Genomic DNA, 18466 nt, shown 5'->3' with positions numbered 1-18466 from the left:
TGTGGAAACCTGACATAAGAGACTTGGGAAGTCCTATATGTGGCTCTTCTTCTACCTCTCCCATGAAAGATTAATCAAAACTGATGGGACGGCTTGAGATGCTTCACTGACCACCAAACTACACCCATGAGTTTGTTTTTCCTTTCAGTGATCTGGTGAGGCCAGAGGGGGTCTCTATCTGGATTAATGATGATCATCCTATCATAGCAGCTGGAAGCGGTGGTACCGTGGTTTGGTGTGAGTTTTTGACAAAGAAAATTAGGCTCTGAAAGACATTTCTCATCAGAAACTGTCGATATATTAAAATGCATTTAAAAGGTACTTCTGGGAAACATATTAAATAGGCCAATCATTTAATCATTTGCTAAATGTCAAACCCTATAAAATCATGGTATAATGTCACCCTGACGTAAAGCAACATCAAAATTAGTGCATCATCTATAAAGTGAAGTATCATTTGCCTTCAAGTGACAAATTCTATTGCCAAAAAATACCACTGTACTTCTAATAAGTGACACTCATTTTAATAGACCCTACAAAAATACAGTATTTTCAATGTCCCCATAAAACAGTTAACTTACAAATATTACTCTCAGAGCTTTGGTGACATCAATACATGATACTATTGTGAAAATCCTAATAGAATACTTGAAACACTAGCATGTAAACTAAATTCATTTTATATATATATATACATACATATATATGTATATATATATGTATATATATGTATATGATGAGCTATGTGGAAATATGAGAGAGCATGCATACACCCAACTCTGGGAAATTATTCTGAAATTCCAAATTAAAATTTTAATCAAATTAATGACTAATATATAAAGGAAATATTTTAAAGGATTATAAAATGGATTTTGATCATCTATAGAGGAAAACAATTCTAATGTAAAAATAACGAATTCTGTATCAACTATGCTTGTCTTTCCAGTGAGACAGAACCCAGGATTGTATACTTTGAAACTTTTTTGGAAAAAAAAGTATTTTCCCTATTTTTGCCCACAAAAACAGGCACTGACATTAATAAATACAGTGGGACCACAGCTCTGAGAAATTATATTTGAAGTTTCATATTTAAATACCAAAGTTTTTTAATCATCCACCATAACTTTCTAACAGCGGTCTTTCTTAATGATAAATTTTATCAATCTCCAAAACTCATTTTAAATTATTTAAAAGTAGCAAATTAGATAAAGCAACACACAAATAAATTCCACATTTACAAGTAAGGAAAGCACAGGGGCTACAGTTTATAATCAACATAAACTTGAAAGAAATAAAGCAATATCTTTCCTGCCACCCATCATTCACTGCATAAATTTGTGGTGAAAAGGATTTATCTATAATGACCTTTAGTCTGTTTCTTAATTCTGTGTGTATTATAATTAGCTAAAGGCATTGAACAAATTAATTTGTCCTATTTTTATTCCGGTCCCAGAGATAAATGGCTAATTTATGAAATATTTCACTCTGTGTTAATGAGAATTTAGCAAATGAATATGGAACCAAGTATAAACACTTTATACCATATGTACAGTTACTTTCATAAGGCATTATCATGTAATTTTTATTGAAAAAGATTCAATATAGTAAAGTCTTATTTTAAGATATAGTTTCTTTCTCAATCCGAGATGTTTAGTTTATGAAAATATTGTTTTCTCTATATTCTTTTTGTATATATGCCAACATATACCTGTGCTAGAAATATTTTACGGGAATTACAATTCTTTATATTCGTATTTTCTATATAAAGGCATATACAACTTTGAGGCAGTGTTTCTGATGGAGAGCAGAATTCGTAAAGAGCTTGTATGTGCTTCCGTGCTCCGAAATTATATGAAATCCACTTCGAGAAGAAACTTATTTGATTAAAAAACAAAACAAAACAAAAACAAAAACAAAACTGCACCAATGCACAGCCAGAGGCTGACAATTAAAACTAATACATAACCACATGAACATCATATTTATATAGTTAACATTTTTTTAAGGATGATCAGTGCTAACATATAGTATTATACATTTGGCACTAATGTTTGCCATTGGTCCAGCAATTGGCAAAATTTGTTTCTATGTATAAATTTATTTTTGAACATTAGGTCTGGCTAGACGTATCTTCACTATTTATAAAAAATATTTAGACAGTAAGCTCACGTTGAATAACTAGGTCTACTGTATTCTGGAAACTCTTCAGTAGTAATACAGCTTTTTCATGTTCCATATGTACAAAACTATGTCCATTTGCCTGTGAACACACAAACAAAACAGGGCAATCAATGCAAGATACTTGTTTGTCACCTCACCATTGTTTCTAATCATAAGATTCAAGGGAATATTGAGGAACCAAAAACTATCAGTTTTTAGAATTCACAGTAGAATTGGAACTATGGAAACAATCAACTTCACCCAGCTTTGATTCCGTTTATTGATTCGACAAATATTTATCAAGCATCTAGTATGTCCTATCTAAGGCTGCCCTCGCCACTGTTCTAACCATGGAGACACACTGGTGGATAACAGATGGGTACATTTGAAATACGGTCCTTGTTCTGTGGTTGGTCTTTTGATCTGTTTTGTTTTTGCAGGTACTTAGTTGAGATGTTTTGTAAGTGTCCACAGGACCACTGCCTTCTTGCTCTGGAATTACTGATAGGCGAATCCCTTCAGCAAGGTCAGATGTTGCACTCATGACACACATAATTACACACTTACAGTCTTATTAAATCTTATTTTTACTCACTGAAAAGTTCTAAGTTAATACATTTTTATATTAAGGAGATTATTTTATTTCCCCTATTGCTAAATGCAAGTCTATTCATTATGTATTCAGGTGGTTCTCAATGGCATCCAATACACCTAAGAGATCCATCCCTCAGAGGTAAAGCACACAGTGTGACATTAGTAAGAGTGAAAATGCCTGCCTTCTTCTAGTCAAGAATGATCAATCTATGCCTTTGATACCCATTTTAGACATAATTAGCCTAAGGTTACAATGTTGGGGTTCCAGCTGGTTATTTTTCGATATTTACATGCTTCTCTATTATGAGTGCTCGTTTTTTTCTACATTAAATTACAGATTCTCTTGATTGGAGTGATTTTTATTATGAATATACAGAGAAGTGGATCCCATAAACCTTCCCTGTCATGAAGGCCAAAAGAAAACCATGATCTTATTGAAACTTGGTAGGAATAATTCTTGGAAACTTAATGACTAACAATTATGTAACTGTTTTCCTGGCATCTGGGAATCAGTTGATTTGGAAGAGTCAGCTAAATTGACTACTTGGCAAGGTACAGACAATAGAGCTGGCTAATCGGTTGACACTTTCAGTTTTCAATTGATGGATACTAATTTCGGGAACTCATTGCCTTTTTTAATTCTTTCTTAAAATATGATTAATATTTCAAATGGTCAAGATATTTCACTGCCTTTGGCTTTTTAGAATTTAAAACAGATCTCCATCAGTACTGTATAGACTTTATAATTTAAGTGAAAGTCATCTTGATACACTATATTTTATCACTAGTTTGTTAAAATTGGTTGGCTAATGGTATGATGAAAAAAGAAGGTCCTAAAATATTGCATTTCTTAAACCACAGTACATCTAACAAGGAAAATCCTAGGACATAGAAAGGTAAATCCATGAAAAGCCATATAGCTAGAAGCATACATTTGTTTGAATTCAAGAATATCCTTCTCTCTCTCCCTCCCTTCTCTCTCTCTCTCTCTATCTATATATACATATATAGGTATGTATATATACATACATATATATCTCCTTTAATATCTATAATAACATTTAATTATTGGAAAAGCCTATGAAAGTTGGCATTGGCTGTTTCAGTAGTTGGGTAGAACTTTAGCCCCAATTTTTTGCATAAGTTACAATTAAAACCAGACAACTGTGTCCGTGTGATGTTATTTCTGGTGGTACGATGATGTGGGATAGAGAACACAGCATATGGTATATTCTTCTTTTTATTCTCAATCTGTATCTGACATCAGGAAAATAGCAAAATAGCAGGTGAAACGTATGCTTATTCCACCGTATTTTTGAGGAATATACTAACTACCTTAATGCCTTCAGTTTGACCAAAAGACATACCTGAATTATGAATTAAATTTAACTTTATTTACTCACTTGTTTTAAGTAAGCTGGATACCCAGTGTCGGGCTGGAACTCACAGCCCTGAGATCACGGGTTGCATATGCTCTACTGACTGAGCCAGCCAGGGGCCCCGGAATCCAACTTTAATAATGGAGTTCTTGAATGTCCTCAGTAATCACTCTGTGAGCACCCAGATTGCTCAAAAGACTCAGAAGACTCAAAACCTAGAACTGCATTGCACTCACAACCCATCAGGAATTTTCAGGTTTGAATTTCAGTAGCTTAGTGTTTCAGGGAAAAGGAATGTTCTAGGATATGGAGGCCACAAATGGTACATTGTCCTTCATTAGACTTCACCATTCCTGGTTTTAGGAACTGTCAGTCTCAAAAATAATATCAATTTTAAGGGTGTAAGTGGCACAGAACCCAGATAGCAAATCAGTCATAGTTGTTAATTTTGAATACTTCTATCAAAAGGTTTTCAAGGGATCCCTGGGTGGCGCAGTGGTTTAGCGCCTGCCTTTGGCCCAGGGCGCAATCCTGGAGACCCGGGATCGAATCCCACGTCGGGCTCCCGGTGCATGGAACCTGCTTCTCCCTCTGCCTGTGTCTCTGCCCCTCTCTCTCTCTCTCTGTCTGTGACTATCATAAATAAACTAAAAAAAATAAAAAAAAAAAGGTTTTCAAAAAGGTGCGCTCCACTTCCACTATTATTTATTTATTTTTCAATCAAAAATGTCTGCTACGTGTTAATTGTGCCCAAGGCACTGTGCTTGGCACTGGGGATAAGAAATAATAAGAGGAGGCTCCCATCAAAGAGGTGACCATCCCGAAGGGGAAATTAGCCATGGACGTAACTAAAAATAACATAGAAAATGCCTTACCTGTAGTAGGCACTCAGCAATTGCTGAATTGAATTAACGTCAGAAGAGAGAGATAAATGAAGTACTAGGGTAGCTCAGTGGAAGGAAAAGGGAAGAGGGAAGCTGTTTCTCTGAAGTGAACAACAAGAGTTTGCCCCACACTCGCACCTCGCAAGAGTGTGATTGGCGGGGGACCACCATCCTTGCCTCACTCAATCCTGGAGTCCCTTCCAGCCCTACACATGTGAACAGTTGGCTCTCTCAAGTAAGCTCTTCAACAGTCCATGCAGGGAAAAGAGTTTTAAGATGATCTAGGTATGCAGTCATTTTTAGAAGAATTTAAGAGTAAAAATACCAGTGAATTTAGACCCTAGGCCTTAGCATAGGAAACGACCATAAAAGTTAGCTAATGTGGCGGGGCTTGCTTGGAGGTGGGAGAGTTCGTGGATTCGTTTCTTCAAAATGAAGAGAGATAGCCCAGAAAGTTCCTTCCTCTGACAGAACTTTTCTGGAGACAGAGAAAGAGGTAATAGGAGAGTAAGAGAATAGGAGCGAGTGCAAGCACGATCTAGGCTAATCCTGTTATTTTGTAAGTCAAAGCGATACACTTCAGAGAGGCCAGGCCCCCTGAGGCTGGCTACACAACCAGGGCTGAAAAATCTGGTACCAGAAGATTCCTTCTTACTATTTTTCTCAATACTTCACTGAAATAATAGGACCACAATTGCTTCCATTGATTTGAACTGACATTTCATTGATTATGACAAAATAATGAACATTTTCCCCTTAAAACTGTTGCTGTATCACCTCCTGACATAATTTGTTTTTTATGGTAGCTGCAAAACCTTAATTCTCATTCAGATTCCTATCAGGATTAACTTAAGTCATTCCAAAAATACTGGTAGAAATAACATTTAGTCCTAAATTAGAATCTCCAGAAACGCTGAATCTCTCATTCTTATTATAGTGTTAACTCTGGCTTAATTGGGTTCTTGTAGCCATATGTGAGCTTTCTCTCTCAAAAGTGGAAAGCTTAAGTCAGGCTATCTGCTAGGACAGTGCCAGGCAACTTGAGAGGAAATGGATTAAAAAAGAAAACTTTTAGGGTAGAATCTATAAATGTGGCATTTAATTGAACAAGGGTATAAGAAACAAACAAGAATCAGACTGTGATGCCATTAGGAGAAAATAGAAATGGAGGAACAGCTCAGTTCGGAAGGCATCGAGTCTGAGGCCATGGCAATGGATGCAAAGGGAACTGTTGATCATATATTTAGAAGCAAGACACTGGAGTTCAGGAAGGAGGTCAGGGTGGCAGCGTAAGCGACAGAGGTTAGGTTTCACTGCAGTTTGGTATTCTCCACACAGAATCCGGAGGGATTTGTCAGAAAATACATGTAAAAGGGGGCATTGTAGAAGGAAAGGAGATCTAACCAGGGGATTGGGACGGGGTGGCAACTTGGGACATGCAGAGCAAAGCTGGGAGGTGGTGTTTGCCGTTGGTTGCCCTGCACAGCTAGGAAACTCTGACGTAAGGGAGGGGAAGGGGAAGGGGAAGGGGAAGGGGAAGCAGAGCTTAACTCTTCCTGCCAGAAGACGGTAGAAAGCTGGCTCCAGTTTAATGGCTGAACCGAAGAGCAGGGATTCTTGTGGGACAAATGCGTAGAGAGGAAAGAACAGTACATCTGGGTTCCGGGGAGATGCAGGCAGAAGGCTAACTGGGAAGAGTGGTCCTGAAGGGGATCAAGGTACTGTGCTCACAAAAGTAGCAGGAAATCCAAGGGAATCAAGTCTTTTCCAGTGGCCCCAGTGAATCCCAGCTTTCTGCAGCACAGAGGGGAAAAGAGCAGGGAAAGGGCACAGCTGGATGAAGTCGGGCCTTGAATCTGGGGCTGTTTCCAATAAAACAGGCTTCAAGATGTTCTGAACCACAGTCGGGGTTCTGATCCAGGGCTAGAAAGAGCCCTCAAAGAAACGAGCTTTTAACATCACTTTAAACCATCAGCTTCTAGTTTCCATGCTTTGTAAGTGACAAATGAGAGTTATACAGTTGGAAGTTCAGGTACAGAGCTGACTTCCCAGAAGGAAATAAGCAGATTGATGACTTAGATCACTGAGGCAAATAAACAGTAGGACTCTACCTGTAATTTTAGTCTCCAGAAATATTTTGGGTCTAAAACCAGAGCTTTGGGGGAACCTCAAGAGGCCTATTTAAGATGCCACCATGAGAGGCTGCCTGGGAGTGGCTTCGAAATACCAGAAAGGGGGCCCCTGGGTGGCTCAGCGTTTGAGCGTCCACCTTCAGCTCAGAGCGTGATCCAGGGTCCTGGGATCGAGTCCCACATCCGGCTCCTGCAGGGAGCCTGCTTCTCCCTCTGCCTGTGTTTCTGCCTCTCTCTCTCTCCCTCTCTCTGTGTGTGTCTCTCATGAATAAATAAATAAAATCTCAAAAAAAAAAAAAAACCCTCACCCAAAAACAAAAAACAAAATACCAGGAGAACTCTGAAAGATCAGAAAGCTCATTATTTTAGAGAGTCTGTTTAAGATTAAATGGGTTAATATATGTCAAGTGCTTAGGCCCGACACACTGTAAACCAATCAAATGTTTCCTACTACTATTAATATTACTTTCACTATTGCCTTCTTGAATTTTCATTAAATCACAAGAATAGAAGGACAAAATGTCAGAGGAAGGAACTTTCTTTTTCTTGTTTAGGGAACCCTATTGTTTTTTTTTTTTTTTTTTTTTTAAGAGGAAAATGTGAGGACCAGTGACAGTATAGGAAATATCCAGGCTCCCAGAGCTAATGACTGGGTAGGAATTTATATTACAGAAGTCAGCTTAGTAACTTGGCACATGATTTGTTTCATTGGATGTTGTGAAGTTGTTAATGAATGTTTTAGGTTCATTAAGAGAATTCAATTTTTTAAAAAAGATTTTATTTTACACAGAGTGAGAGAGCACAAGCAGGGGGAGCAGCAGAGGGAGAGGCAGAGGGAGAAGCAGGCTCCCCACTGAGCGGGGAGCCTGGGACTGGACCCCAGAACACTTGGATCATGACCTGGGCTGAAGGCAGACGTGTACCCAAAACTAAGCCACCCAGATGCCCAAAAGGAATTCAGCTTTTAATATGAATTGAGCCATTTCTTGATATGGAACATTATGTTAGGCCCAATGCCTGGCAAAACCAGGACGGAAGGGATTGGAAGGAGGTGTTTGAATGAAAGAAGATAGAATCTCAGTTCGAGAGAAGCTTTTCCTTCCACTCTTAGTACTGAAGAGCAAAGGGAATTTATATTGTATTTGTAAAAATGAATCTGGCTCTCTGGCTAACATCGTGGGCAGTTCAGACAGGAAATCAGAAAATTATGTGACTACATTGGTGTCGGGCTTTTCCAATTAAAATGAACCTGAGAAGAATCCTAATATTTCAGCTAGTAATGTTTTGTGGTTGTCTTATGTGTGTGAACAGAAAAAGGGCTGAGAAAGTAAAGTCCCCCACTCGGTGATATTGATTGCAGGGGATTAATCCAATGATGCTTTGAAAAGTAAATGCATATAATCTACATTTGTGCATTTGATATTTTGAATATATGTGTAATATAAGTGCAAGAGATGATTTGAAGAATCAATGCTAAGTTAATGAAATTTTAAAATACATTGTCACAGTTGGTCACATACATGTTTTATATAAACACAGTCTATTGTGGATTATAATAAAATGTGTGCACTTTAGAGGAAACAGTAATTTCATGAAAAATGAGAAATAAATGAAATAGTGTATTACGTTAAAATGAAGTTAATAAGAAAAAAATTGAGGAAAGAAAAGATATTCTGAAAATCTTATGCTTCAAGGATATATAATTAATGGGTTTCTGGCTTTAGCTCATTTGAAAATATAAAGGAACCTTTTTACTGTATAATCTTGATATTGTTTCTAGAAGATATCCTGCCTTTTTAAAATTGCACTTGACATCAGTGCCATAAGATGCTTTTTAATTGTCCCTTTGCATGATTTAGACTTGGAAAGATGGAGGGTTAATGAATATCATATTTATAATTACAGCGAAAAGTAGAGCTTTGCAATTATGGCTCATCAATTTACTGTAAAGTCTACTTGGTTTCTCGATTTCATCCTCTTGTTCCTTCCAAGATTTATCTTTGATTTCCTTCTCGTAAATGTTTTGTTAAATGCATAAATTTTGGATGTTTATACTACAGAAATTCTACAGAGGAGGCTGTAATTCTCCCAGGAATTTTGTTGTGTCCTTATTGTTCAAAGCTCTAAATTTAAAAACTAATTGCTAAGACGCCCTGGCCACAAGGCTGGTGGTATTATGCAATAAGAAGGACAGCATTTCAGAATAAAAAAAAATGATATTAGGGACTTAGGTGTCTGATTATTGGTTGATTGAAACCCTCAGGGACAAACATTTAAAGGGGGAGTCCACATGTATTTTGTACACTGGATATACGTTAGTGCAGTAATATCTCTTCAGATATAGGCCTATAGCTCTTGGAATGAGAGAAAACTAAAAAATACAGCAACCGTGTTAGAGCTACAAGGGTAAGCCTTCATGGTGTTTAATCTCAACAGCGAGACATTATGAGGAACAGCAGGAATCTTAAATAATCATAATTATGTTTCACATTGCTACCTGGAATTTGTTCTCACTTCAGAATTTTAATCTGATAGAGCACTCTATCACTAAATATTGGCATATATTTGGAGCTGAATATGCTGCATAATTGATACCACACTGACCTTCTGCCAAGTCATTTGAAAAATTTTCCTTTCTATCAAAAATCTGAGCCACATATCTCAAAATTCTTGGAGAGTTCCCATTTGCATCTCATTTTTTAAATGTGAGAGAATTTGAAGTCTTAATGGCTTTTACTGCAGTATTAAAAAAATCTTCATAGACTCAAACATAGATAAGGATTTCTCTTCTATCTTGAGTGCACACACATATTGCAGCTTGAATGTTTCATGAAGTCTGGCTCAAAAAAAAAAAAAAAGACATGGCTGGCTACCAGAGACGCATCTAAAGACTTTGTCAATTATTTGTTTAGGAATTTGGGCATGGAACTAATAATACGTAGCGATCCTGAAGACACGTTTACTTATTCAATCGCTTTGATTTTACAAGGCCTGTTTTCTTCTTTTCAAACTGCTGAAGGAACCTCTCTAACAAATGAATTCCCTACGTTCCTTTGCAGAGCAGTTCCCTAACAAGCTATACTTTATTTCTTTTAAAAGAAATAAAAACTACAAAATGAGGCAGCCCCGGTGGCTCAGCGGTTTAGTGCCGTCTTCTGCCCAGGGCCTGATCCTGGAGCCCCAGGATGGAGTCCCACGTCGGGCTCCCTGCATGGAGCCTGCTTCTCCCTCTGTGTCTCTGCCTCTCTCTCTGTCTCTGTGTCCCTCATGAATAAATAAATAAAATCTTAAAAAAAAATACTACAAAATGGGGATGCCTGGGTGGCTCAGTGGTTGGGCGTCTGCCTTTGGCTCAGGGCATGATCCTTGGATCTGAGATAGAGTCCCTCGTTGGGCTCCTTGCATGGAGCCTGCTTCTCCCTCTGCCTGTGTCTCTACCTCGCTCTTTGTGTCTCTCATGAATAAATAAATAAAATCTTAAAAAAAAAACTTGCAAAATGAGCAGAACTGCAAAATTCAATCTCTCATTTTCAGGGGGCTTGTGTAGCCATGTTGGTCTCTGTTGGGTAGAGCATTTGCTCTTAAGACAGGCGAGAAGTTGATTTTATTAAGTGCTTAAAGTCACCTTCTTTCCTCTCTTCCTCTTTCATTTTTTTGCTCAGGTGATTTTGAGCACATCTACTTCCTAGCCTAGGCTGTGTAAAGCCAGGGACTTAGTTACACTCCTTATTACATATTACACCGCTTGGCCCAATACTCTGTACACTGTGGCATTTGATATATATTTTCCAAATACATAAATAGAAAATGTGATGAATATGATCCTTTCAGTAAAGTCTGTTCCAGTAGAATCAGTTTTGTATAAACGGAAGAAGCTCAAATAAGTCATTTAGCCTCTGTCAACAGTAGATACCTTGCAGGGTTGTTGAGTGATATAAATGACACCATATAGGTGTTAATTGTTATTTTTATTTCAGCCAATTTATGGAAGTTAGAGCCAGTCTAAGAAACTTAACTTGCTTTTATTGGTTTTCCAGTTTTTACTTATTATGTAGAATGTTACCTTTTGCTTTGCAATGTGTGTTTACTCAATCTTTTATTAGTTGACTGTACTGAACTTCATAAATTAAATAAGATATGCGGTGAAACTCTGGCATCTGAAGCCATACACATTTGTGAAAATTATTGTTGTCTTCTAATTAAATTGTATTTAAAAATCTCATTCTTTAAATGTCTTATTAAAAACAATAATTTCCCTGAACATTAAGAATTATATGATTACTGACCCCTCTGCCCCACTTTTCCTCCAACCACTCTGATGTTTTTCATTTTCAGCCACCTCCTAAGATCAGCTAACGTAAAGCATCAACTCATTTGACCTTGCTGGGAAATGCTTTAGTGAAGTTTCAACAGCTTAAGTTTATTTTTTGAAGGGTCCCAACACTTCATTTTAATCATAATGAAAATTTCTCACTCTACTTTTTTTGGTAGCCTTTTTTTGGGAGAAATTTTTAAAAATTCAGAGACACGGATATACTCTAACCCATTCTGAATGACTCATGATGATAATTATGAACATGAACACCGTGGGATAAAGCTGTGAGCCCAGTTAGATGCTTCTATAAGAGACATTTCCCACAGTGTGTTCTGTGGAGGTAGTTAATGGATGTTGTTGGTAGGGAGGGCTGTATGGTCAAATATGTTTGGGACATATACATTTGTAAGATTTCTTAGGTTCTGAAATGCTTGATACATTGTGAAATCCTAAAACAAGGGATAGAGTCTGAGGTGGCTCTGAAACTTCTTTGACTAAGGATCTCTTTAAAAAAAGACATCATAAGGGATGCTCTTGGGAAACACTATAGAGTCTATACTGAATGACTCTGCTGTGCTCTTTGAGTTTTGTTTCTGTTAAAAGAAGTTTTTCTCTTCCCAGACCATGAAGCTGCCAACTGTGACTTCTTGCTTCCGGCTGTGTGCCTGGATCCAGAGGCTTTCCCCTTGGTGGTCTGGAAAGCTAGGTACAAGATTCCAAGTATGAAATAAAGCCTTTCTTACGAGCAAAAGTCATGAAATTTAGTGCATGAACTTTGTGACATTAATTATGACTTCTCAGAGGCACTTTGCTTTGAGGTTATTGAAGAAATAAGCTTTAGCTAAGTAAGATAAACTGTTAGCAGTGAACGATGCCTCCCGGTCATTCAAAGACATGTACGGCTTCCATTCAGGCAAGGAGGGTTTGATCTCCCGGTCAGATACAGACACAGCACTGGGTATCTGTATACGGTAGGTTCAGGCATCCATGGCTATTTCATTTATGCTTCTGGGAAGTCCAAACATTTTTCTCACATACTTGGCCTTAAAATTGTAGTATGGTAGAAGAGACTATGAAATAATCTTCAATTAGGTATTGTATTAGTATACTTTATATGATAAAAATCTGTTTTGATAACTGGTAAAACTTGGATGTGGTTAGTAAATATCTATAAATTATTTAGTTTCTCTTCTTCTGCCAAAGTGAGGCTCCTATCTGGGGAAGGGGGTGGGGAGGTAAATGAAAAGGATAAGGTTTGACTACAGTGATATAATAGAGTATTATATATATATAGTATGTAATATATTATGTAATATACTTAAAAATGAGCCTCAGGCTATGACTGTGAACCATGTTAACTATCAAGTATGATATATTCTTTTTTTCAGTCTATTCATCTTTTCAACAGAGTAACTAAAATTAATGGATTTTCTGTATTTTAATATATTTTGAATTTAAAATGTGTAATAAATTAGATTGATTTTTATTTTTAACTGGAAAGAACATTACAAAAAAGAAACTATGATGTAAAGCCAACGAAAGTAATATTCAGAAATGGCCAAATATTGGCAAATTCAGATGGTTCAATCTAATAACATTTTTTAAAAAAAATAATGCATGTGCTTTCACTTGTTCTCTCTCACTCCTGTATATTTGACTTTATGGAGGAGGAAGAGGGTGAGGTTGGGAAGTATCGGTTCTCCTAGCATGGTGCTAGCTCCTCATCCACAGGGTCCTACAGCTATATAACTCACTAAACACAGTAGGTCACTTGGATATGTTCATTGATTATAGTGTATTTATTCTGGGAAAATGAACAGTAAAATGACAGAAATATTAACATTAATTAAGATAATCTCTTAATGCACACCTCTTTATGTAATTCCAATAACAAGTGCATGATCCCATAACAGAATAAGAAGAGAGTAATGGATGAAAAGAATTATAGACAAAGAGACAGCTCTTCTATAATAAATTTAGGGTTTGGGGGAGATTTGGGAAAGATATGTCTTTTTTGCTATTCAGTGTCTCTTCTGCTATTTGCTTTTGGGTTACATCAAACCCAATAACTGCCATCGCTTAGACTCATTCATTGTTTTTGTTGTTGTTCATTTGTTTATTTCTTTACCTTTATTTTCTAGGCTGTTACATTGTCATAAAGGCTTGTCAATAAATTTGCTCCAGGGAGGACATATTTTAAGGATTTTCTAAATGAGAGATAACTAATTTTTTCCATTATTCTTTAAACAAAGAGCCAGTAGTGTTATAAGGAGACAGAAATATAATCTGCCCTTTTAGCATCTGATGCTGGCAATGATTTCAGTTTAGAATTAGCCATTCTTACCTCTTTCAGAAAGTATATTGCCACTTGTGCTTTTAAACTAGTGTAAGTGAAACTGTGAATATAGTAATTCATTTGCTTAGGTTGTATGTGCATTTTTATTTTGCTGAAAATGGACTTTGATTTTATTGTACTAGATGCAAATGAGTCTAGAGCAAAAATAAAATGTTATGTTTTTCACGGTCATTTGTGAAGAGAAGAGCCAACCCAGGTGCAGCTCTTCTGCAGATTTGTGGCTTTTAGCTGATTTGGTTTATCATTTCTTCCTACTTCTTGCATTCAGAATTGCTGTGTCTGTATATCTCTTAGGGACTAGAAATACTCAACCCTCATGTCCCCACATATAATCCTAGAACAGCCCAGCCAGAAAGTGTTTTTTTTTTAATTTTTTTTAATTTTTTTAAATTTATTTATGATAGTCACAGAGAGAGAGAGAGAGAGACAGAGACAGAGACAGAGACAGAGAGAGGCAGAGACACAGGCAGAGGGAGAAGCAGGCTCCATGCACCGGGAGCCCGACGTGGGATTCGATCCCGGGTCTCCAGGATCGCGCCCTGGGTCAAAGGCAGGCGCCAAACCACTGCGCCACCCAGGGATCCCCAGAAAGTATTTTAATCCTGCAAATACGCACTAACTGAATTCTCATTTTCTTTCTGCAGGATGTCTGTATTCATCTAAACTGATTGTCTATCTATCTATCTATCTATCTATCTATCTATCTATCTATCTAACATCTATCATCTGTCATCTATCACCTGTCTACAGATATATAACATTTTAACATGTGTAACAAATATCTATATCTAGATATATTTTTTTCTGAATCCAGAGAGAAAAATCTTTCTTTTGCTACCTGTGTCGTGGATTAGGGCAACTCCCAACCTTGTCTCAAGCTATGGAAGGCTTCTCTAACTGGCATAGAATTCAGATAGATCAGAAATCTGAGATTAGCTGGCTACATTTTTTTTTTCTAAGACTCAGAAATTCAAAATCATTTCTTTGAAATTCAGTAGAGGAAAAAACTAGCCATTTCCTTTGCTAAACAGCAGCATTTACTGTTAGGGAATTAGATTGTTAGTTTACTCTTGGCCTTTTCATGGAAATTTATAAAATTATTGAATAGTTGAATTTTTAAGATGAGGGGATGTCAGATATAATATAAACCACAGTTCATTTTACACATAACAATTATGAGGACCACAGGCATGATATAAAATGCTTAAGATCAAAGGGCTACTTAGGAAATAAAATTATATAGAACTTCCATAACAAATGGTAAAAATAAATTTAGATTATTTTGTGTCTTTTTTGTTTCAATATTTTAATTCTAAAGATTAACTGCTGGCTTGGTCTTCTGCCTGCATGGAGTGGACTCAAACCTGTTGGATGCTGTTTCTACTGTGGACATTGTTACGGGTTCCAGCAACCCATGGTCTTTGGAGAATTATCATTTTTGAAAACTCGAGTTTTCAGGATCTTGCTAGTTTTAAGTATTTCTGAGAATAAACTATTAATGCTATATTTGTGATGTATATATAAATATATGTATATTCAGTTATCTAGGGTTTCCACTTCTCTAGAACTTTTTGAAGGTGTTCGGTAAATAAAAGATAGACGATCTCTTCAGAGCTGAGTGACCCATTTCTGTTATGCAGAACTTTAAGTTAGAGAAAGTGTCCTTTCCATCAGACAGTACATTTTAATAAGTTACCTTATATATAAACTTTTGTTCAAGTATCTGAGAAGGGGAGTGTAGGGAGATATAACCACACACTTTACAGTAGTCAAACAGTAATAAGCTTACTGTTAAGAAATTAAATATCCTATTTCACAGATGTCCTATTTCAGTACTTCACTGCTCTTACATATACTTGATAGCGATGCATAGATTCTTATACATTTCAATTCTTTTTATATCACCAAATAACACTAGTCACAGAAGCAAAAAGATGCAGAATATCTACCATGTGCCATTTGGCATTCCAGTATGTACTGGAATATGTAGAATTATATCAGATTGAATTTGTTTCTGACTTTCCTCTCAACACTTTGCCCCCACATAAACGCAAATAAGAAATGTGAAAAGAACTTATTGCCAGTCATTTAATTCACGTCCCTCGACGTAATAACATGGTTACGTATTTGTTCTAATGTGGCATTTGAAAGCAGTGCTTTTTATCTCTCTTACCTGAAGGATCTTATCACCAGGCTGCAGCAGGTTGGATGCTGGTCCATCAGGCTGAACCCTAGTAACAAAGATACCCTATAAGTCAGAAGTAACAGAGGTTAGGATTGATTGTATTATCAAGAACTAGGCCTAGTCAAAAAATTTTTTCATTCACATAGAAAACAATGAAAACAGACTAAAAACATTTTATGCATGTAAGGTTCAAAGATTATCAAAGTATTTTTTAAAAAGGCACCGTTTTTTAAGTCAAATGTAAGAAAAGCAACATCTTTACCTGCATAACAAAAGCTGATCTTGATTTAAAGTGCACCCATGATTTATAGATTAATTTCATGGCAGAATCTTAATTTCTTTCTTAAATAATTTGAAATATGATACTAAACCATCTTTCATATAATTCAGAAATCACTCTTAAGTTTTTCTTTATTGAAAACATCTTCTATTTGACAGATTGTAAATTCAGAATACACTTAAAAAACCTTATCAGAATTACAAATAAATACTGGTTTATCTTAATTAGTATTACTTTATATGTTACTTGAAATTTTAATATAAAATGCATGTGAACAAATTAAACACAAGAAAATTCCAATATGCATTTTAAACACAAAATTTCTGCCAATGTAGTTACAAAATCCCCAAACTGATTTAGTTTATAAAAAAGTCAAATTAATTTTGTTAATCATGTATATAAAGCAAGCATTTATTGAATGCCTACCATATGCTAGGCCTTGATTGCTAGTGTTATAGATATATACAGAATGTCATTTTTGGCTTCCGTGAGCTTATAATATATTAGATAAAAGTCAAGAAATCAACCAGTATTAAAACATTAAAATATAAATAAATAATTCGTATAAAATAAATGTTAAAAATAAAGATGCTATTTCAATAGCATTTCAATAACTCAATATTATTATTTTTTAGTCCCCAAGAAGTATTAATAGAAGGTAATATTGTATGTCATTGCCTGTAATTTAGGAAGTCCTCTTATTTGTCGATTCAACATTTGTTATTTGTTGATTTGTGGATTTGACTCTCACTTAAATCCACTAACTTTATGTGTGTGTGAATGGTTTAACAAAAAGGCCCTCGTTGAAATACTTCTATGAGTGTTATCATTTAATATTTCAGATCTTTATGAAGGTTATTAATTTAAAACTGTTGAATGATTTTTATCTTTCGGATTTTAATCTGTTTTCCTTTCCATTTAAAGATGAAACTACAGACAGCTATCAGAATCCTTGGAAAGCTGTGTAACTTTTAACCAACAATTCAACTTCTAGAACTTTTCTTAAGGAAGTAACTTGACAAGTTGCAACATTCATTTCCTCACACGTTCATCATTGTATTATTTGTAATGATAAAAGTCATAAACCACATCTAAAAGTCTAATAACAGAACTGATGGAACTACGTTCCAGTAAATTTATACAAAGGTATGATATGTGGTCTGTAAAAGTGAAGTCCTAGATGGCAGCTCTGGAAGTACACTAGTCCTTAGGGAAATAAGCGGGGCATAAAACATTATACTGTGGGATGCTGTTATTACGCTATGACATTATTTTTGCTGAAATGTTTATATGCATATTCGTGTGGGAAAACATCTGGAGGGATATATTCCTAAACGTTAACAGTGGTTGTACTGGGTGATGAGACTTCATGTATGTATATGTATGTATGTACATAACCTTTTTCCCCCTTTTTTATTTATATCTCTTTTCTAATTTTTCTGCAATGATCATGTACTGCTTATGTAATTAAGAAAATAGTAATAAAAACTTAAAAAATGTTTTAAGTGAATAGTGTCACTATTCACTAGACTGATGCTCAGCTCGTTACTTTCGTCTGTTCGGTTGTGCAGGTGCTTAACTCCAGCGGGAGGGCAGAGCTGGTCACCTGGAGAGGACGGTCAGGTGAGGCTCGGCGGCCAGTGCTCCCGGCGGCCAGGGCAGGTAGGGCCGCGGCGCTGTCCCGGGCTGCAGGGCTTGCTCCCCGTGAGGCCAGGCCCCCGCCCCCGGGGTCATCCTCTGGAATCCCTACAGGACAGCCTGCCCGTTCCAGCTTCTAGCTGAGGTCCACGCTGCTGGCACATAGGCTCCTTTTTCCTTTCCTTCTTCTTCTTTTTTTTAAGCACCGTATTTGACAGAGAGCGGGCGAGAGAGCAAGAGCGAGCAGGAGCAGGGGAAGTGGAGGAGAGGGAGGAGCAGGCTCCCCACCGAGCAGGGAGCCCAACGTGGGGCTCATCCCAGGACCCCCTGAGGTCATGACCTGAGCCAAGGCAGCCGCTTTCCCCGGCGGAGCCCCCAGGGGCCTCTAGTCCCCGTTTTCCACCTTTGGAGCCACCAAAGGGCACCTCTTGGACCACTTTTCTGTCGTTCCATCTCCCTCCGACCACAGCAAGCGGAGTCTCCGTTTCTAAGGCCCTAGGTGGTTAGACTGGGCCCCCCTGGACCCGGGAGAACAACCTCCTT

At 36.9% G+C, this 18466-nt stretch overlaps 1 protein-coding gene across 2 annotated transcripts in view; it reads right to left on the bottom strand.

The window, feature by feature from the left end:
• Positions 1 to 289: 289 nt before the first annotated feature.
• Positions 290 to 18466, bottom strand: part of LRRC7 (leucine rich repeat containing 7) — a 385857-nt gene continuing 367680 nt past the window's right edge. For both annotated transcript variants that reach the window (XM_055339299.1, XM_055339300.1), the window contains 2 exons: positions 15994 to 16068; positions 290 to 2260 (listed from right to left, as the gene is read on the bottom strand). In XM_055339299.1, coding sequence (XP_055195274.1) covers positions 2153 to 2260; positions 15994 to 16068 — 183 coding nt within the window. In that variant the 3' untranslated portion in view covers positions 290 to 2152. The remainder of the gene's footprint in view (positions 2261 to 15993; positions 16069 to 18466) is intronic.

Source organism: Nyctereutes procyonoides, unplaced genomic scaffold (assembly GCF_905146905.1).
Source record: "Nyctereutes procyonoides isolate TBG_1078 unplaced genomic scaffold, NYPRO_anot_genome, whole genome shotgun sequence".
NCBI lineage: Eukaryota > Metazoa > Chordata > Mammalia > Carnivora > Canidae > Nyctereutes > Nyctereutes procyonoides.
This window is presented reverse-complemented; position numbering and strand designations above follow the sequence as displayed.